General features: G+C 37.5%; 1 protein-coding gene across 7 annotated transcripts; it reads right to left on the minus strand.

The window, feature by feature from the left end:
• Positions 1 to 518: 518 nt before the first annotated feature.
• Positions 519 to 18,745, minus strand: LOC107851331 (50S ribosomal protein L27). Of its 7 annotated transcripts, none has more exons than XM_047402173.1 (5): positions 18,240 to 18,377; positions 10,506 to 10,797; positions 1,462 to 1,573; positions 1,246 to 1,370; positions 519 to 1,072 (listed from the first exon to the last, which is right to left on the minus strand). In XM_047402173.1, the coding sequence occupies exons 3-5, from the start codon at positions 1,544 to 1,546 to the stop codon at positions 839 to 841; spliced, it is 444 nt and encodes a 147-aa protein (XP_047258129.1). In that variant the 5' UTR covers positions 1,547 to 1,573; positions 10,506 to 10,797; positions 18,240 to 18,377; the 3' UTR covers positions 519 to 838. The 7 variants fall into 7 exon arrangements, with proteins under 7 accessions (XP_047258129.1, XP_047258124.1, XP_047258136.1 ...); XM_047402168.1 differs by having other exon boundaries at positions 10,506 to 10,792; positions 18,240 to 18,367; XM_047402180.1 differs by lacking the exon at positions 10,506 to 10,797 and adding an exon at positions 15,673 to 15,733 and having other exon boundaries at positions 18,240 to 18,359.
• Between the last annotated feature and the right edge of the window lie 3,362 nt (positions 18,746 to 22,107).

Raw genomic sequence — 22,107 nt, forward strand, 5'->3', positions numbered from 1 at the left:
CAGATGAGATCACCTAGTGTCTTTGTCTCTGCTGGAATTTGAACATGAGACCTCATGATTCTCAACGCGCTTCATTGACCACTAAGCCACACCCTTGGGTGCTCCTACTCGAGGTCCATGTTTGGACGAGGACATAAACTGTGCCTTCTCTCTCTGTTGTAGCAAGTCGTAAGCCTCTCAGTATGCAGCCGTAAGTTATTTCTGTACATTATCTCCCTCCGTTTGTTTTTACTTTTTACTGTCATTTTTGACAAATTAAGAAAAGACAATTTCTTTTTTCTTATTTTACCCAGTTGTTATTGCTTTTTGTCCAAATTAATTTCAACATACAATATAAACATAATTTAATAGAAGTACTATGATAAAATAATCATGTTATTAATGAATATGTCAGGTCAAATTGTGACAAATACAAGCGAACAGAAAAAACTATTTAATCTCAGCATCCCAATTTATATTGAGACTCTAACCACCATTGCAGGATGGGACTGATAACTTCCTTTAAATAGGCTGATAACTTCCTTTAAATAGGCTTTACGATGGAAATAAAATAATTTACGCCAAATGCTATAGCAAATTGGCAGTTATGAAGCTTCCAACCTAGACATTTTCCAAGTTTCATAAAAAAATGTCTCTTACCAGACTACTAAACACTGTTTGTGCTCTCATCACATGTCCTAAAGATACTTGTCAATACTAACACAAGTTTCCACATCAAACTGCATCTCATCCCCATGACAACGTTTCAGCAAGTATCAACTAATCTTCAAATATTTGCTTTAAATCAAGAGACCTAAGAGATACAAAGACTACTCAACAGTTAACAAATCAGAGAAACTTAAGTAGCTGTCTTCGGCTCGGCAGCTGTAGTGCTTGAGTAGATTGGGTGAAGCAAATGCCCATCCTTGGGCTCAACATGCACCCATTTGCGCCCACTCAACTTGTGGTGCTCAAACTTAACACAGCCTTCCTTCAAAGCATAAAGCGTGTGATCTTTCCCAATTCCAACATAGTTTCCAGGATGAAATCGGGTTCCCCTTTGACGAACAATAATATTTCCTGGAATCACTCTCTGCATGTAAAAAAAAACTGTTTAACAAGAGTGATGCTAATTGGTTTTAAAGCAAGTTTCATATGCAACATTGGGACAAAAAAAGTTCTCTTTTTGAAATGGCGGAACAGAAAAGTTTCTCTAAACCGATTAATACTTCATCCAAATTTTTCCAGAAGAGGAGATTTTCTTACCTCTCCACCAAATTTCTTCACCCCTAGATTCTTTGGTTTTGAATCACGGCCATTCTTTGTAGACCCTGCTGTCTTTTTGGTAGCCCACCGTCTAAACATCAAGCTCAATCCATCTCCAGAAACATCTTAAATTTGCACAATGGGAGCATAGATCAAAGTCTTTACAGATTTCATCTATTTCAAAAGCATATGCTTCGGGTAAGAATGAATGCATACCACTAGCAGTATTGTAAGCAGGGGTTCTTGTTACCAGCTCTCTGATATTTAACCTCCTAAATAACAATGTTGCAGCATTCATCATGTAAATTCACCAACCAAGCCTGGGACTCTGAAGAAATGGTTAGAAGTTAGGTTAATTACAAGATTAGTTCATCCATGCACCGGCATGCATGAGCATTGCAACTAATTAATTATTTGATTAGGCCCGTATAGACCAAAAATTCAGAACAGGTGTCCCGTATCATGTACAGGAACATAGGAGGGAAAGGAAACCCATTAAAATTGACACCTTAACTCCCTGTCATTGGTTCTGCGGGTCTGGAACAAGTGAAAATTCCAATTATTTTGTTGAAAGTTGCTTTTAGAATGCAACTGTTTTTTTCTTTTTTCTCCAGCTTTTTTTTTTTCGTATAATCCTAATTAATTTAGGAGTCCTATCTTTTGTAGGAAACTAATTAGTTATTTTAATTTTGATAGAAATACGTTTTTTCTTTGTCCTATTTTTAGTTGTAATAGCAACTATTTAAGTTGCTAAGTCGATGATCAATTACAAACGTCTTTTAACAAGAAAATAATCTGTCTCTCTACATATTCTCTTCTTCAAACTCCATCTCTATTTTAGCAGCTAGCTTTTGAATTGAATTTCTGTTATTTCCTTTGACGGTTTTAAACCAACAATTGGTGTCGGAGCGTTAATCTTATGGGACCTGTGAGTGTGTGCATCGATTTAATCGAGTGGATACCATGAACGGAGAAACAAATTTTTCTTCAATGGCACCACCAACTTTCGATGGAGAAAGTTATCAAATCTGGGCAGTTAGAATGCGGATATATCTGCAAGCTTTGGATCTCTTGGAAGCTGTTGAAGCTGAATACGAGATAGCTCCCTTGCCGTACAATCCCGCGGTGGCGTAGATTAAAACTCACAAAGAGAAGAATACTAGGAAATCAAAGGCAATGGCATGCTTATTTACTGCAGTTTAATCTAATATCTTGACTCATATCATGTCTCTGCAATCAGCAAAAGAGGTATGGGATTATCTCAAGACTGAGTATGAAGGAGATGAAAGGATTTGAGGGATGCAAGTAATGAATCTGGTACGTGAGTTTGAGCTGCAAAGGATGAAAGAAAGTGAAACCATAAAGGAGTACTCTGACAAACTTCTTAATTTAGCAAATCGCATCAGATTGTTGGGTTCCACTTTCAATGATTCAAGGATCATTGAGAAAATTCTAGTAACGGCACCTGAAAGATTTGATGCTACCATAACAACCTTAGAAAATACTAAAGACTTGTCCAAGATCACACCTGCAGAGCTCTTAAGTGTTTTTCAAGCGCAAGAGCAACGGCATGTTATGAGACAAGGAGGAGTTGTTGAAGGTGCCTTACCAGCCAAGCATCATGATGATAGACGTTCTATGAAGAAGAAGTACCAACCAACTGATGAAGAAGGTGCAGCGCACAATAACAAAAACAAAACGGGTGGTTTCAAAGGAAACTACCTCCTTGTAAGCATTGCAGCAAGCTCGGACATGCACCTTTCAAGTGTTGGGAGAGGCCTGATGCTAAGTGCACTAAGTGCAATCAGCTTAGGCATGAAGCGATCATCTGCAAAAACAAAACTCAGCAGCAAGTTGCAGAGGCTTGAGTTTTTGATGAACAGGAAGATCAACTCTTTATCGCATCATGTATTACAAGCAGTGTCTCAAGCGAGTCATGGCTGATCGATAGCGGATGCACAAATCATATGACTTGCGATAAAGATATTTTTAAAGATTAGAGGCCTACTAAAGTAACAAAAGTTAGAATCAGCCATGGTGGTTATATTCCAGCAAAAAGAATGGGAACCATTACAATTGAAACACAATCGGGCACTAAACAATTTTTGATGTTCTTTATGTACCCAATTTGGACCAAAACTTGTTAAGTGTTGGTCAGTTATTAAAAAAAGGTTTCAAATTGTATTTTGAAGATAAACACTGCTTGATCACGGAAGCATCCGGACAAGGCCTATTTAAATTTAAAATCAAAATGAGAGGCAGAACCATTAAATCCATTGGAAGAAGAGCGTGGATTTCACCAGTTGTGTGTGGAGCCGCCTCTGCTAAAAGAAGACATTCCACCTGATGAAGGCTGGCTTTGTCCTGGTTGCGATTACAAAGTTGACTGCAATGACTTGCTTAATGATCTTCAAGGAACAGACCTTTCCGTCACTGACAGATGGGAGAAAGTTTCTCCCAAGGAAGCAACTGTTGTTGCGTCTAGGAAGAAGCTAGATGATATTTCTGAACTTCCATCGGATGACACGGAGGATGATGACTACAAACCTGAGAATCTAAATGTAAAAAAAAAATGATTTCGAAGCTGAGGCCAGTTCTGATAAATCTAATTTTTACTCTGCATCTGAAGACTTGGTAGAAGCCCCTCCTAAAGATGATGGGATCTTGGGGCTTTCTTCTGAAGACTTGGAAGATGATGACTTTAATCCTGGTGATCCAGATAAGGATGAGTCAATTAAAACAGAAAGTTCAAGTTCTGATTTTACGTCCGACTCTGAGGATTTTAGTTTTATAGTTGATACTGATAGGTTGCAAGGTGGTGAGCTTATAAAGATTAGTTGTGCTTGTGAATCAGTTGAAATACGGCGCTTTTCAGAGTTAAGAAGCCGACTAGAGGATGTCACTGCAAGGTTTCTACGAGATGGTGTAAAACCTGCAAAAGAATGATAACAAATCTTATTGATATGGAGATGGATTATATAAATTCCTCGCATCCCAATTTTATTGGTGGGACAAAGGCGGTTGATATGGCAAATTGAAGGCTATGCAGGTGGGTCGACCTCAATCTGACAATGATAGAGTGGCAGCAGCAGGTGTCTCAACCACAAGGACATGGGGTGTTACTTTTTTTTTTGGAATCCGAGGATCATCTGTAGGGAATTCATCTAAGAGACATGCTGCTGAAGTGATCAATGATACAGTTGAAAAATCCACCATCGGTCTTGAGGCCTGGAGAGGCTGAAACAGAGTATCAAGTGGAGATCATAGTGACGAAAATACTTATAACATCTTACTATGATATTGTGCGGAGGAATATACAAGATTTAGTTCCAAAAGCTATCATGCATTATCTGGTCAATCATGCCAAGAGAAACCTTCTTGGCACATTCATAGAGAAATTGTACCGGGAGAACCTATTTGAAGATTTGTTGCGAGAGAAGGATAATGTTGTCACTCAAAGGCGAGCCACTGCAGAGATGTGCCATGCTCTGCGACAAGCTGTCGAGATTCTAGAGCAGCATATTCGAAATGTTCTTCCCACTTTGAAGACCGATTTAACTTCGCATTTGGAAACTGTTGAAAAAAAGTTGTGTTCTTATGGAGAGGCGTTGGAATCAAAAGGAGAAAGAGGAGCGATGCTGTTGAATATTCTGACAAAATACTCTGAAGCATTTTCTGCAAAGGTGGATGGTAAAAGTCAGGCCATGACAACTAAAGAATTGTCAGGGGGAGCACGGATTCACCACATATTCCAGTCAATTTTTGTAAAGAGCTGATCCTTGTGATGATCTAAGTGACGAGGACATAAGAATAGGGATCCACAATACAACAACAACAACAACAACAACAAACCCAGTGTATTCCCACTTAGTGGGGTCTGGGGGGTAAGATGTACGCAGTCCATACCTCTACCTCTGATGAAGTAGAAAGGCTGTTTCCGAAAGACCCCCGGCTCAAGTCACGAGATATCACACAAACACATAGTACAGCACAGAAGAAGATGACATAACATAGATACGGCACCCATAGGGAATATAAAACAGAGTAAAGCAGGAATGCAGGAATATAAAGCAGAGGAAAGCACACAGATTCGTAATAAACATGGAACACGGAACACGAAACACTGAATACGGAATCATAACAGGAATACACCCCCACCAATTAATTCCCTACACTAGCGACCCGAACTGGCCCTAATCCTCTGCCGTAATTCGCATCTTCCAGACCTTCCTATCTAGGGTCATGTCCTCGGTGAGCTGTAACTGTTTCATGTCCCGCCTAATCACCTCACCCCAGTACTTCTTCGGTCTACCCCTACCCCGTCTAAAACCATCCAACGCTAGCCTCTCACACCTACGGACCGGGGCATCCATGCCCCTCCTCTTCACGTGTCCGAACCATCTCAATCGTGCTTCCCGCATCTTACACTCCACTGAAGTCACACCAACCTTCTCCCGGATAGTCTCATTCCAAACACTATCCCCTCGGGTTAGTCCACACATCCAGCGCAACATCCGCATTTCTGCCACCTTCATTTTTTGGATGTGGGAGTTCTTAACTGGCCAACACTCCGTTCCATACAGCAAGGCCGGACGGACTACCACCCTATAGAATTTGCCTTTAAGCTTGGGCGGCACCTTCTTATCACACAGCACCCCCGATGCGAGTTTCCACTTCATCCATCCCGCCCCAATACGGTGCGAGACATCCTCGTCAATCTCACCGTTACTCTGGATCACGGACCCGAGATACTTGAACTTATCCCTCTTCCCTACCTCCTGTGCTTCTAGCCTCACTACTACCTCATTCTCCCGCCTCACGTCATTAAACTTACATTCCACATACTCTGTCTTGGTTCTGCTCACCCTGAACCCTTTAGACTCCAGAGTTTGCCTCCACAACTCTAATTTGTCATTCACACCCCCTCGAGTCTCATCTATCAGGACTACATCGTCTGCAAAAAGCATACACCACGGCACCTCCCCTTGGATACGCCGCGTCAACACATCCATTACTAACGCGAACAAAAAGGGACTAAGAGTAGATCCCTGATACTGTCTGAGTCTCCTCCCGCCGTCCTCACCTGGGTTTTCGCTCCCTCATACATATCCTTAATTACTCGTATATATGCCTGCGGTACTCCTCTCACCTCCAAGCATCTCCAAAGCACTTCCCTGGGGACTTTGTCGTACGCCTTTTCCAGGTCGATGAACACCATGTGCAGATCCTTCTTCCTCTCCCTATATTGCTCCACCAACCTCCGTACCAGGTGGATTGCCTCCGTCGTCGAGCGACCGGGCATAAATCCGAACTGGTTTTCCGAAATAGACACTATCCGTCTCAGCCTCACCTCGACCACTCTCTCCCATATCTTCATAGAGTGACTCAGTAACTCAATCCCCCTATAGTTATTGCAACACTGAATGTCCCCCTTATTCTTATAGAGGGGGATCATGGTACTCCACCTCCACGCCTCGGGCATCTTTGCCGTCCTGAAAATTTCATTGAACAATGCAGTCAACCACCTTACACCAGCCTCTCCAACGAACTTCCAAAACTCCACCGGTATCTCATCCGGCCTCGTCGCCCTACCCCTTCGCATCCTGCGGACTGCCTGTCTAACCTCTTCTACCTTAAAACGTCTACAATAGCTAAAATCCCGACACTCCCCTGAGTGCTCCAGTTCCCCTAACACAATAGCTCTGTCCCCCTCGTCATTCAAGAGCGTATGAAAGTACGACTGCCATCTCTTCTTTATGTGACCGTCCTCCACCAACACTATTCCAAGAAATGCGCTATTAGTGCCAGAGGTCCCATTTGAAGTTTTGGTTAGGCGGCAAATAGCTAGGCTGCTAGATCCCAGCTTTCAGTGCTTGCGATTTGTCTATAATGAGCTTCTAAGGCAAAGAATAGGTGTTTGTATTTCATAAAGCAAGGAGAAGTGTTGAAAGTTGCTTTAAGAATGTAGCTGGTTTTTTTCTTTTTTCTCCAGCTTTTTTTTTTTACGTACAATCCTAGTTAAATTAGAAGTCCTATCTTTGGTAGGAAACTAATTAATTATTTTAATTTTGATAGAAACAGGTTGTTTCTTTGTCCTATTTTTAGTTGTAATAGCAACTATTTAAGTTGCTAAGTCGATGATCAATTACAGACGTCTTTTAACAAGAAAATAATTTGTCTCTCTCTATATTTTCTTCTTCAAACTCCATCTCTATTTTAGCGGCTAGCTTTTGAATTGAATTCCTGTTATTTCCCTTTAACGGTTTTAAACCAACATATTTGGAGTCCCTGTGAATTTTTGGTCTCTACTTAATACTTACTTTAAACTATTCCAACCAACGTTTCATTCCCCTAATATCCCATCCCATAATAAAGAGGACTTTCTCCAGTCAATCGGTAGAGACGAGGAAGCATTTTTTATGCATTTCACTTTCGACTAACCAATAGTTCGGGTTAGTTGATTCCTCTCTCTAATAACCAATAATCACACTGTAAATTAACAGAGAAATTAATTATAACTCTCCAGCATATTAACCTAGCTCGATTGGTTTAGACTAATCAATTTATTAAAGGATATTTTGAATTAATCAAGGGCTCCATTTCGATGGAAGGAATCCTAATTTTTCGAACTGTAATAATATATCTAAGAAAAATTGGATTTGACGCACAAACTCAAATCAATATTTGGGTTTATAATACAACTCAAATCCCAATTATTTTGATAAAATGCTGATAGTATTAGCAGGATTAGAAAAGTGTATTAATGAGTTGTTAGTTAGTTATGAACAACAGAGAGTTAGTTAGAATCTGCATATGCAAGGCATGTGACTATCTAGAAGGTTAGTGAAAGCTTCTATATAAGGAGTGAAGATGCTTTGTAATCAATATAGAAGATGATGACATGAAATAATTCTCTCTTTAGCTTTCTACTCTCCAATTCTCTCTGCATTGTTAGTAAAATCTGCAAGGAAATTGACATGGTATCAAAGCCCTAGGTTTAGGTCCAAAGCTGCATAAAGGAACTGATAGGAAGGCCATTGAAGAAATCTCAGTGCTGTGATAATGGCGGAAACACAAAATACAGGTGTTGCAGAGCCAACACAAATAGACAACAACGATCCCCTGCATTTGGGGAATTTTGATGTTCCAGGTGCTGCTTTGATTCCAATAAAACTTACAGGACCTGAAAACTATGGATTATAGAGTCGCTTCATGAGATTAGCTCTTTTGGTAAAGAATAAACTAGGGTTTGTAGACGAAACTTGTGTAAAAAGCTCTTACAAAGGAAATCGAGAGGCACAATGGGAAAGGTGTGATGCTGTGGTTTTACCAGAATTTTTCATTTATGGAGGGAGATAGGCTCACTCACACAAGGTACAGATTCAGTAACTACATATTATTCTAAATTGAGACTTGTGGGCTGAATTAGTTGTTATCGTACTATCACCGGGGTGTGAATGTGAAGAAACAAAGCCTTTTATCGAACACATGGTACAGTTACGTTTACTGCAATTCCTTGTTGGATTGAATGAAAGTTTTACTCAAGTGATAAGTGTTATCCTGCTTAAAACACCTGTACCTAGTGTGAATCAGGCATATGCAATCGTAAATCAAGAAGAAAACCAAAGGCAATTGGGAATGACAGATTCTAGGAAGAAGGCTTTAACCTTGTTTGCTGGAAGGAATCAAGGTTTCCAGAAGTGATCAAGACGAGAAGTGTATCCACTGTGGGTGCAAACGGCACTTGTCCATAAACTGCTATCGTTTAAAAGGTTATCCTCAGATTTTAAGAGTAAAAAAGGTGAAAAGATTTCAAATGAACAAGGAAACAATGCAGGAACATATGCTTACGATCGAAATGACCAAGGAAATGGATCCAATAGATTCTATCGGCAAAATTCACCAAAAGATGGACATGCTGGAGGTCAAAAGTCTTATGCACATACTTCAGCATTTGAAATCGGAAGCAGCTCAAACCAACAACGTCAAGGAAGGCATTTCTCAGAGGAACAATATGGGAAGATTCTGGACATGTTGGATAAGGAGTCAGCAGCAACAGAATGTAAGCCCAACATGGCAAGTATGACTTCATTACAACCAAGTATTACAGAGTATGAATGGATCATTGACTTCGGTGCTTAACATCACATCACACATTATAGAAAGGCATTAACTGATCATAAAGCAGTAAAGGACTCAAATTGTAATAAGGTGGAGGTACCAACAGGAGCCAAAATACAGATAGAGGGAACAAGATCTGCAAAGATTTTAGGAAACATTACCCTGAAGGATGTTCTCCATGTGCCAGATTTCAAATTCAACCTACTATCTGTGTCTAAGTTGACAAAAGACACTCAATTGTTGTGTGTCTTTCTACCCTGACTTGTGTGTATTGCAGGAACTCTTCAATGGGAAGGTGATTGGGATTGGTAAAGAGTCTAGTGGCGGATTGGTAAAGAGTCTAGTGGCCTCTATATCTTGAAGAATAAATTTTCAGTTGTAGATGGGACAGTTTTGAAGAACAAGGAGGATTCAAGGTTATGGCATCTTCGCTTAGGACATACTTCACTGAAGACTATGAAACATATTCCATCACTGGAGAATAAAGTGGAGGATGATATTCAAAAAGATTTCAATAGATATACTTGGGTTTGTTTGTTACAGTCTAAATTAGAAGTTGTGGTGGTGATGAAAGATTTCATTTCTATGATGTGTAACCAGTTTAATACTACAATAAAAGTGTTAAGATCTGACAATGGGTCTGAGTTTTTCAGTAACCAGTTTGCAAAACTTTTAAGTGAAAATGGCATCATTCATCAAAGTAGTTGTCCTTTACACACCCCAACAAAATGGGGTGGTAGAAAGGAAGCATAGACATATACTTGAAATGGGTAGAGCATTGAAGATCCAATCCAAGGTACCAGCTAGATTTTGGGGTGAGTGCATTAAAACTGTTGTTTATCTAATAAACAGAGTTCCCAGTGTCATATTAAACAATAAATCTCCATTTGAGTTATTACATGGAAAACTGCCAATCCTAGATCTCAGGGTATTTGGTTGTTTATGTTTTGCCACTGTCTTGCCCAAAGGAACAAAGTTTGAGGATAGAGCAAACACTGCAGTTTCGGTTGGTTATTCTGATACGCAGAAGGGATACAAATTGTTTGATTTGGAGCACAAATATTTCTTTGCGAGTAGAGATGTATTGTTCAGAGAACACATCTTCCCTCTTAAGGATGCATATAAAGAAGAAGCTGTACCTGTTTTGTGTCCAATTGGTCCTGGTCCTCTAACAAAAGATTTATTAACAATTGATTCTTCCTCACCGAGTTCTGGTCCATCATCATTGGATACCATGGACCATGTTGCTCCTGCAATGATTCAGCACCAGCTTCACCTGTGAGGAAATCTAGGAGAACTGCTAAACCTCCTATCTGGATCAAAGATTATGTGGTTCCTTCCAAGTCCAGTCTTTACTCTATCACAGGTCATGTATCATATGATCATTTTTCCCCATCATACCAGTCCTATCTCAGTTCTTTTTCAACTACACTTGAAACCATAATCTTATCAAGAAGCTTCAAGAGATGACAAATGGATACATGCTATGAATCAGGAAATACAAGCTCTGGAATATAATCACACTTGGGAAATAGTGGATCTTCCATTGGAAAAGAAGCTTATTGGTTCTAAGTGGGTCTATAAGATCAAATACAAGGCATCAGGTGAAATAGAACGATAAAAAGCAAGGTTGGTAGCCAAGGGTTACAACCTAACCCAGAAGGAGGGATTAGATTATCATGATACTCTCTCCGGTGGCTAAGATGGTCACTGTGATCAGTATAGCAGCTTCTCAAGGCTGGAAAATGTTACAAATGGATGTCAATAATGCTTTCTTGCAGGGTGACCTTTATGAAAAGGTTTACATGTCCCTGCCTCTTGGTTTTGCTGTTCAGGGGAAGAATAAGGTGTGCAAGCTACTTAAGTCTCTTTATGGACTTAAGCAAGCTTCCAGACAATGGAACATCAAACTCTCCGAGGCATTGTTGAGTGTTGGATATAGCTAAAATGCTCATGATCATTCACTGTTTATTTTGAAGAAAGATGCAACTATGGTGATCACTTTGGTTTATGTAGATGATCTCTTGATCACTGGAAATGATGAGGCCATGATTCAAGGAGCCAAAGAAACTCTACAACAACATTTTAAAATGAAGGATTTGGGAGATTTGAGGTATTTCCTGGGAATTGAAATATTGAGGTCCAAAGAAGGAATTTTGATAAGTCAAAGAAAATATACTTTGAAGTTGATATCTGATATTGGGCTTAGTGGTTCTAAGACAGTTAGCACTCTCCTTTAGAGTTCAACACCAAATTAACTTCTACAGAATATGATCAATAACTTGGAGTTACTGATGATCCTGAGCTAAAGGATGTAACAAGATATCAGCAACTTGTTGGAAAACTGTTGTATTTAACTACTACAAGACCTGATATATGTTTTGGAGTACAGGTCTTAAGCCAGTTTATGCAACACCCTAAAGTGTCGCGTTGGGAGGCTGCTTTGAGGATAGTTAGATATCTAAAGAAGTCACCTGGCTTAGGGATCATGTTCACAAGAGGTAACATCTCAAAGGTGACAGCTTACTGTGATGCAGATTGGGCTGCTTGCCCAAACACAAGAAGATCCGTCACTAGATATGCTATAAAGCTGGGAGAGTCTTGGAAGTCTAAGAAACAACAGACAACCAGCAGAAGTTCAGCTGAATCAGAGAATAAGAGCATGGCAGCAGTAGTTGCAGAGCTCATATGGCTAACTGGCTTGCTACAAGATCTTGGAATAGAAGTGCAGATGCCTATAATAGTGTACAGTGACGGTAAAGCAGCTATACAGATAGCTAAAAATTCAATTTACCATGAGAGGACAAAGCACATAGAAATTGATTTTCATTTTATAAGAGAAAAGGTGAAAACAGGGATGATCAAACCTACTTATGTACACACTGGAATGCAGCTTGCAGATATCCAAACTAAAGGCTTGGGAACAGAACAACAACAATTACTGCTTACCAAGCTGGGAGTGTTAGATGCATACCACTCTACAGCTTGAGGGGGGTGATAAAATGCTGATGATATTAGCAGGATTAGAAAAGTGTATTAATGAGTTGTTAGTTAGTTATGAACAGCTAAGAGTGAGTGAGAATCTGCACATGCAAGGCATGTGACTATCTAGAAGGTTAGTTGAAGCTTCTATATAAGGAGTGAAGATGCTTTGTAATCAATATAGAAGATGATGATATGAAATAATTCTCTCTCTAGTTTCCTACTCTCTACATTGTTAGTAAAATCTGCAAGGAAACTGACATATTTGATTCTGATTTCAAATTTATTTTCATCAAATGACAATTGAAAATCATGTAACGTTTGAAATCTAGATGTTTGCATCCAAACAGATCTCAAGTCAAACTGCTTACATTTAGGATAGTTAGAAATAGGAATTGTATTGGCCAAGAATTAAAGAGATTCGGTATATTTAATATAACTTTGCCCAGAGTGCAATAATATTCCTTTCCCTCATTTTTTAGACTTCTTATCACTATCTGAAGTTACAAGCATCTTATTATTTTTTGATAACACCTGTTTGTCCGCACCTCGATTAATTTCACGGAAAACCACCAATAAGATCTGTACAACCAAGGCTAAGACGGATAGTAATCAAATTTTTTTATCTTTTATATGTTGATATTGCGTTTTTCACTGTTTACCAGCCTCGAGTATGCATAGTGCACACACTCTACCCTCCCAGACTGGATTTGTTGTTGGTAAAATATATAACTTTGAGCCCAATTGGTAAATGCTAAACATAATAGGGAATTTTTAAGACGAGCAACAAATTTGGACCCATTAATCAAATTATATTATGCATAATCCAAAATACAAATTTCCAAAAAACTGACTACAACAGTACTAACAAAGCATAGAAGCTAAAATCACATGGGATTACTAATCACAATCATGGAAAAAGGGGGAAACCCACAAAGAGAAAGCTACAAGTTACAAGTTGGAGAGAGAGGGAAGATTGCGGAAATGTGAAAAATGGGTCCATCTTCCTCAAAATTAATTGGGTCGTATTGGTAATGGGCTAGCCATATTTTACAAAGTTTAGCGATGTTTGAAATATAAAATTTAGACAAATTTATTTGTGGAATTTACATCTAATGTCCCAGTGTTCTATCTTGAAATTTTATCCCTCCTAAAAAAATTCTAATGTTTGCCTATAAGGTAAAATTTGGGATCAATTGAGAAGGTTCGTTGTCTTAAAATGTCCTAAATATGAACCTTATTAACAAGAGTTAGAACGTGTGCCTTATGGACACCATATCTAAATTCTAAAAGTTGCCTATAAAGACAAAACTTCTGATTACAGTTCATTGTCTTAAAATGTCATAAACGTTTGCCTTGTGGGCAAGTGTTATAAGACATGTGCCACGCAAGCAAGAGTTATTAAGAGGGGCAAAAAAATTAAGATCACCCTTTGAAGGCTATTTTTGTAAGATTTTTTTTTTTATAGAAAACAAAGTATCAAGACCAACCCATTTTATACAAAAAATTACATGGGATAACCCCAATAATGGTACTTTGTTTTTTAGTTCCTCATAAGAAAAATCTTTAGAGATTAGTTTTCCTTCCCTTTTATGTATAAGACAAGTACCTTTTGGCCCCTCTAGCTTCAAATATTTGTATACTTTTCATGCTCATATGTTTCTCAAATTCCTTTTTTTTCTTTTTTCTAATCTCATTTTTTTCTTATTTTAATTTTTTATTAATTCATTTTTCTTAACCTTTATTTTCTTTTTTTCTTTCTCTTATTTTTCTCAAACATTATTTATTATTCATTTCTCTTTTTTTTAATTCATTTGTATCAACTTTTAATTTTTTCTTTTCTTATACTTTTTTTCCTCAAGTTTAATTTTTATTTTTTTCATTTGTATCAATGAGTTGTCAACTATGAGTTGTCAATGAGTTGTGTATGAGTTGAAAAAATAAAGAAAGGAAAAATAAAGGTTAAGACGAAAATATAGATTGAAAAAACCAAAAATGAGAAGAAAAAATAAAAATAAAACTTGAGAAAAAAAGAATAAGAAAAGAAAAAAAAATAAAAGTTAATACAAAAGAATTTGAAAAAAAAAGGGAAATGAATAATAAATAATGTTTGAGAAAAATAAGAGAAGGAAAAAAAGAAAAGAAAATAAAGGTTAAGAAAAATGAATTAAAACAAGAAAAAAAATTTAAAAAAAATTTTAAAAAAATTGAGAAACATATGAGCATGAAAAGTATACAAATATTTGAAGTTAGAGGGGCCAAAAGGTACTTGTCTTATACATAAAAAGGAAGGAAAGCTCTCTAAAGATTTTCTTATGAGGGACTAAAAAACAAAGTCAACATTATTGGGATCATCCCATGTAATTTTTTGTATAAAATGGGTTGGTCTTGATACTTTGTTTTCTATAAAAAAAAAGTCTTACAAAAATAGCCTTCAAAGGGTGATCTTAATTTTTTTACCCCTCTTAATAACTCTTGCTTGCGTGGCACATGCCTTAACAGTTGCCCACAAGACAAACGTTTATGACATTTTAAGACAATGAACCTACATAAAGTAATCAGAAGTTTTGCCTTTATAGGCAGCTTTTAGAATTTAGATATGGTGTCCATAAGGCACACGTTCTAACTCTTGTTAATAAGGTTCACATTTAGGACTTTTAAGACAACGAACTTTCTCAATTGATCCCAAATTTTATCTTATAGGCACACATTAGAATTTTTTTAGAAGGGATAAAAACTCAAGAAAGAACACTGGGACATTAGATGTAAATTCCACAAATAAATTTGTCTAAATTTTACATTTCAAACATCACTGAACTTTGTCAAATATGGCAAGCCCATTACCAATACGGCACATTTACTTTTAAGGAAGATGGATGCATTTCGAACCCATTTTTCACATTTCCGCAATCTTCCCTCTCTCTCCTGCGAATTCGACTTGTAACTTGTAAGTGCTCTCTCTCTCTTTGTGGGTTTCCCCTTTTCCATGATTATAACTAGTAATCCCATGTGATTTTAGCTTCTATGCTTTGTTAGTACTGTTGTAGTCAGTTTTCTGGAAATTTGTATTTTGGATTATGCATAATATAATTTGATTAATGGGTCCAAATTTGTTGCTCGTATTAAAGATTCCCTATTACGTTTAGCATTTACCAATTGGGCTCAAAGTTATATATTTTACCAACAACAAATCCAGTCTGGGAGAGTAGAGTGTGTGCACTATGCAGACTCGAGGCTGGCAAACAGTGAAAAACGCAATATCAGCATATAAAAGATTAAAAAAATTGATTACTATCCATCTTAGCCTTGGTTGTACAGATTTACCTGGTATGTATTGCTGGTGGAAGGTGGTAGGTTTCCCGTGAAATTAATCGAGGTGTTCACACTGTCGTTATCAAAAAAATAATAAGATGCTTGTAACTTCAGATAGTGATAAGAAGTCTAAAAAATAAGGGAAAGAAAGGAATATTACTGCACTCTGGGCAAAGTTACATAATATAAAAGTGGATGTGTTTTAAATGGTGCAACTCCTACCAAACAAAGTACACAAATGGACTTCATTTCGAGGCCCAAATCATAAAGCAGAACCCAAATAAGAACTGTGAAACCCTAAAAACCCTAGTTCCTTTGCAACTCAATACACTTTCCTATCCAAGAGCATCTTCGAAGCTTAAGGAAAAAGCTGCACAAATGGTAACTATCCAATATACAAGAACGCACGGATAAATGGTTAACTGTATATATTAAATTGTTGATTTTTGTTTTGTTTGGTTTAATGTAAATTAGGGAAAAGGAACGGGAAGTTTTGGTAAGAGGAGGAATAAGACTCATACACTGTGTGTTAGATGTGGTCGTCGTAGCTTCCATATCCCAGAAGAGTCGTTGTTCTGCTTGTGCTTACCCTGTTGCTCGTCTTAGAAAATGTATGCTTTTCTTTAACTTTGAAGCATCCTTTTGTTAATTTTTTGTTGTTATTGACATTTAAAGATGTTTTAAGTTGGAACTTTTTAGTTGATTTGAGGGTAGTTTTGAATTTCATTGAAGTATGCGCTTGTTTGGGTTGGATTAGAAAAAAAGTTGGTTGTTATTTACATAGTTATTTATGAGATATATGATTGAGATGGTCAGTTTTACTGAGCCTATTAGTTGCTATTAGGTAAAAAGTCTAGTGCTTTGCACTATCATTTTGATTAAAGAAAGTGGTTAAGTAGAAAACTTGAAATATTGGAAACAGGTTCTGAAGTTCTCGTTGGTTTTAGTTTTCTTTGCTTACTTTTGTGATATTTTTGGGCCTTGCAATTTACTTGTTGCATTCTTTTTTTAGTTGGTAAAAGGTTTTTGTTGAAACTCATCAAACCTAGGGCCCTGTTTGGTGTGGATCGTCCTTTTAGTTTCCAATTGTTGAATAAGTAATGACTAAAATATTGATTGACATGGTCACTGAGCTAGCAATTTACTATTAGCTCAAAAAGATCCCTTAAAAACTTAGATGGAAAAAAGATCTAGATTATGGCGCATCATGATATGTATAATAGCTGGGGATTAAGGGACAAAAATAAGTCCACTTGACAACCCAAGGTCATCATTCCCTATGGTTTTCACAGATAAAAGATTATTATGAAGGTTTGCAAGAAGATCAAAAATCAGTGATTGTGTAAAAAATTATATACACAAGAATATGAGAATGTCATCTAGCATTCAGGGGATTGCACGTATAAATTGAAATTTTTGAGCAATTAAGGGAACTGGGTAAATTGAGTGAAATTAATGGGAACCCAATTGGTCTTAAAGTTCATAGTGTTTGGGTTCTTTTTGACTTTATAATATCTAGTGACAAAGAAGGGGAGTCTGGGAGTAACTGGACCAGGAGGTCACGGGTTCAAGCCTTAGAAACCGCCTCAGGCAGAAATACAAGGTAAAGGTAAGGCTGCGTATGATACACCCTTGTGGTGGGGCCCTTCTCTGGGCACCGCGCATAGAGGTAGCTTTAGTGCACCGGGCTGCCCTTTTTTTTTTTTAATATCTGGTGACAAGATGCAAGCTACAAAGAGGATGCAAGTGGAAATGATTTGGTTCAAATGTTTCTTTGTTGGAGTTGGTAGGTGTAAGGATGATGAAGTGAGTATATTATCTGCAGCTCCTGTTCAAGCCTATGTTGCTCGGACTCTTCAAAAAGTCATGGGTGCGTATCGAATTCGCCAAAACTAGTGAATTTTTGGAGAATCCGACACGGGTGCGGCGTCAAAAGTGAAGAATCCGTGCAACTTAGGTTCAAGCTGTTAATAATGCATGCTTACAAGTCAGTTATGGTACTTGACCTTGCCTAGACAACTAAGAACTATTGTCCAAGCCATCTTAAGGGGGTTGGTGTCGGTGTGCAGCTGTGTGGTATTAGTTTGTGTTGGATTTTCCCTGTACTGATTAGGAATGGGTTTAGATACTAATGGATTGTGTGTAGAGCTGTCGATATGGGCCAGCCTAGCCCAGCCCTAACGGGCTCGAGAGACAAATAGGCTAGGACGGGCTCGCCCTTTTTAATGAAGGGCCATTGGAAAGGCAGCCCAGCCCGGCCCTAAGCGAGCCACGTGTTAGGGAACAAGAAGAAGCAGTGTATCGTGGGTAGATCTCCCTATATTTCAGCAGAAGCTATATAGAAACAGCAGAAACAGAAGCAGGGCATTAACTTTTTCAAATCGTTGATACCCAAATCAATCAAATTTGGGTTCGGAGAGGACGACAGGTCCGTTCATGGTACTGATCTTCGGAGAGACCAGACCAGTTCAGTGTCAAAATCAGATCAAAAAATTGAAAAATATAATAAAACTCCAAAAAAAAAAAAAAAAATGGTGATTAAATAGGAGAGAAGGAAGATAATTTTTTCATATTCTTACTGGAAGAACTCAATTTTGTGATGAAAAGGGAAGTGAACTCCAGCAGCACAGCCGCAGCCACAGGTCCAAGCTGCAAGTCTGAAGTCTCAAAGAAAAGAATGAAAATAATATGAATTGACAGAATTGTAAACCCTAGGGTCCTTACATTAGTTATGCTGGAATAAATGCTGAGATTATTTTTTATTGAATATTTAATTTGTAGTATTAAAAATAATATGCATTTCATATTTTCTAAGAATAAATTATTTGTTTATGCAAATATCCTCCGTCTTTTACTTATATATGGTGTGAAGAGTGATTATATAAAGGATTTGAGAAAGTTACTTTAACTCGGGATAAGTTATCCTGGGATTGTTATCCCACCGGGAGGGATAACTTATCCTAGTACTAATTATTATTTTGAGATAAGTTATCTCAGATTTTTGCAACCAAATAAGAAGCACTACAAATTTATTCTAAAATTATTTGTTCTTATCCCTTACACGAAACGGCCCCTAAATGATAAAGCACTAAGCAGTAAAGCTAAGTTCTCTAATGTAATGCAACTATGTAAGTTTGTGTGCGTGGGCTTGGGGTTGGGGAGTTGGGCCTTGTAGGGGGGAATTTTAATTTTTTTATTTTATAGTTTATTAAAACTTGATAAATAATAGACTAATAATTTAAAATATTTTATAATTATTTATTTAATTCACAGCCTATAGGCTGGCCTCTGAGGCCAACGGGTTACGTGGGGCTGGGCTTATAAGCCTCGTGTCTGAAAGGGCCGAAAAAAATGTAACTCAATCCTACTTATTTAACTAAAAATTATATAAATACACAACTTATGTTTCTAATATTACAAAAAAATCTAACTTCCTAAACATATTACAAAAATCCCAACATATACACAAAATGCTATGTATATGTAGGTTATGCTATGTATATTAATAGGGATAGAGAGTAAAGTAATTTAAAATGTTGGAGAAAGTGTAATTACTTTCAAAAAGGTTGTATTTATATTATTTATACCTTATTTAAAGGGCTAAGCTGGACCGGCTCACGGGCCAAGTCTATATTGACACCTCTAACGATTATACATGTAAGAAATTGAGTACTACTCATTTTTCACATATTCGATTCGCTTATACAAAGTGTAATTTAACATGTCAACCACACATCCCCATGTTTTACCAACTTTATATTAGTCAAAATTTATGGCACTTAACATTTGCACCAACTTAATGAATACATGACGATACATATTCATATACATACACACTTATCACTAAACTACAATTACTTTTTCTTTATGGTATGATGATTCGATATTCGAAACTCACTTATCTGATTAATTCAAATTCTCGCTGCATATTATGCATTAAGGGGAGAACCAATTTCTAATAGAATCTTTTTTCACTTCCAACTGGCTTTTTTTTTTAATAACTGTGATGTTTGGGCTAGCTCGCGCACGTCTCGACTACTTTCACGAGATACATGCCACCTCCCAATCGTCCAATCCAATCGTCCCTTTTTTTTTAATGATGTGTTCGGGCCAGCTTGCGTGTACCTCGACTAATTTCACGAAATACCTGCCACTTGCGCGCCCTTCGACTAATTCCACAGGATACCTGTCACCTCCCACTAACAACAGGTATCAGGTAACTATGTCCATCAAGGCTAGAACAGATGAGAATATATCACCTAATGTTTGTCTCTATTGGAAATTGAACCTGAGACCAGTGGCGGAGCCACCTTGTAGTTAGAGGGTTCATCCGAACCCCCTTCGATGGAAAATTATGCTATTTATATGTGGTTAAAATTATTTTTTATGTATATATATAGTTGATGTTGAACCCCCTTCGTGTGCTTACTTTTTTTAATTTTGAACCCCCTTAGATAAATTCTGCTTCCAACACTGCGTGAGACCACATGGTGCTCAACCTAACTTCATTGAACCACTAGGCCACACCCTTGGGTACCCATTTCCAATCGACCCTCAAACTCAAATATTTTAATTAAGGGTGAAAGGATCCTATTCATTTCACTATATTCTCAATTACCTTATATTATGGCTTAGCCATAATATAAAGTTATAAACTATAGTAGTAAATAATTAACAAATGAATGAAACAAAAAACCAATAATGCTACATACCTCATGAGTACTCTTTGGAGAAGGAACATGAAAATAATCCTGTGAGAAAAATAAATCCTCCAACGACGTCGTTGTCACATTGTGACGACGACGACGTTCATCTTCAACTCCAGCTCCATTAATTTTCCAAAGACATGGCTCTGAATTACATCTTTCTATACTCCCCCCCCCCCCCCCCCCCCCCCTATGTTGCCTTAATAATGCTCATCGAGGCATGTTCCTGTTCGTTCGATGACTCATCTAATGAAACGATGACTATTTAGAATTTAGACGTTGTAATAAGTTCTGAATTGAGATACTGGTCGATTTTGAAATATATGTATATAGACTTTAATGACTATCATTCGATCGAGTTCTAACTAGAAAACTAGGTTTTACATGTAACTCGTGGTATGATCAGTGTCAACAAGCATTTTCACGACTCTACCACTAAGCCTGTTCTACTTATAATCCCTCGTCATCTCCACATATCTTTACGACTAAGAATGAGATATTTTACCTTATGTTATGTGAACATATTAAAAAGAAAAGAATATTGAAGGAAGTTAATTGCTTAGTAGAAAAGGGATTTATTTATTTATTTATTTATTTATTTTGGATAAATAAAGTGGTTGCTTCATGTTTAAATAAACGTGGTTGCGTGAGAAGTAGTTAATGTATGTTTTTCCACATCGTATTTTTTTTTTCGAGTTAATAGTATTTTTAACCTTATAATATTTGATTAAGCACATTAAAGTTTTAATTAGTCGAATTATACATGTTTAATCCCTTTTTATGATTATTCACTAAAATTATTAACCATTGCCTACTTAAGTGTTCACGTGATATGTAAAATTCATGTTATTATGTCATATTTGACTGTAATATTATTTGGTAAATATTTAATATGACATATTTTCGAGATTAAAAGCATAAATTTCAATTAATTGAACGTAAAATTGTCACGCCCCAAAATTCCATCGGGCCGGACTGGCACCCGAAGCCGAGAAGGCCCGGGAGAACCCGTTTAAATACCTGTACTTTCACTTACATGTCACCAAAAATTGGACAGCACTTCGTTGCATATAGAAGGATCTAATTACCTGTATCAGCACAACACGCACAAATATATATATATATATATACTTGGCCGTCGGGGCCACCACATATACAAATATAACATTACTATATAAACTTCCATGACTTTACCCTTCCTTATGTCTACAAAGCCTCTAAGATATACATGACATAACTAGGGTCGGGATAAACCCCCGCCCACACATGACTCATGTACAATAACAAAACATAAGGAACCGACTCAGAAAGCTCCGAAGCAAACTGGAGCTCACCAACAATAGCTGTATGACCTGGCTCCTACTTGTGCGGTGTATGAGCTGAGGTACCTGTGCCTGCAGCATGAAATGCAGGTCCCCCGTGAGGGACGTCAGTACGAAATATGTACTGAGTATGTAAAGCTGTAAATAATCACATATGATATAGGAGCTCAATAGAAACCAGAAACAAGTGAATAAGTCGTAATAGGAGTGGACCACACTTACTAGAACTTGTGACAACCTGTACATTGTATTTATTCAATCACTTTACCTTCGTTCTTATTGTCTTTGTAATCATTACTGTACTGTACTGTGACCATTAGGATGCCTCCAGTACATATCAACTGGGATCGACCCATGCTAGGCTTATGCCCCTGGGATACCACCCATAAACACATGAAATAGGGATCGACCCATGCTAG

The sequence above is a fragment of the Capsicum annuum genome, chromosome 1, assembly GCF_002878395.1.
Source record: "Capsicum annuum cultivar UCD-10X-F1 chromosome 1, UCD10Xv1.1, whole genome shotgun sequence".
In the NCBI taxonomy this organism is placed as follows: Eukaryota; Viridiplantae; Streptophyta; class Magnoliopsida; order Solanales; family Solanaceae; genus Capsicum; species Capsicum annuum.

Bases quoted from the DNA above. Each gene is read 5' to 3' on its own strand.
- LOC107851331 (XM_016696305.2), bottom strand. From the start codon at position 1,546: ATGATGAATGCTGCAACATTGTTATTTAGGAGGTTAAATATCAGAGAG. The intron at 1,371-1,461 runs GTATGCATTCAT...TGCAAATTTAAG, and splicing joins TGCTTACAATACTGCTAGTG to ATGTTTCTGGAGATGGATTG. The intron at 1,073-1,245 runs GTAAGAAAATCT...TTTTACATGCAG, and splicing joins TGAAGAAATTTGGTGGAGAG to AGAGTGATTCCAGGAAATAT.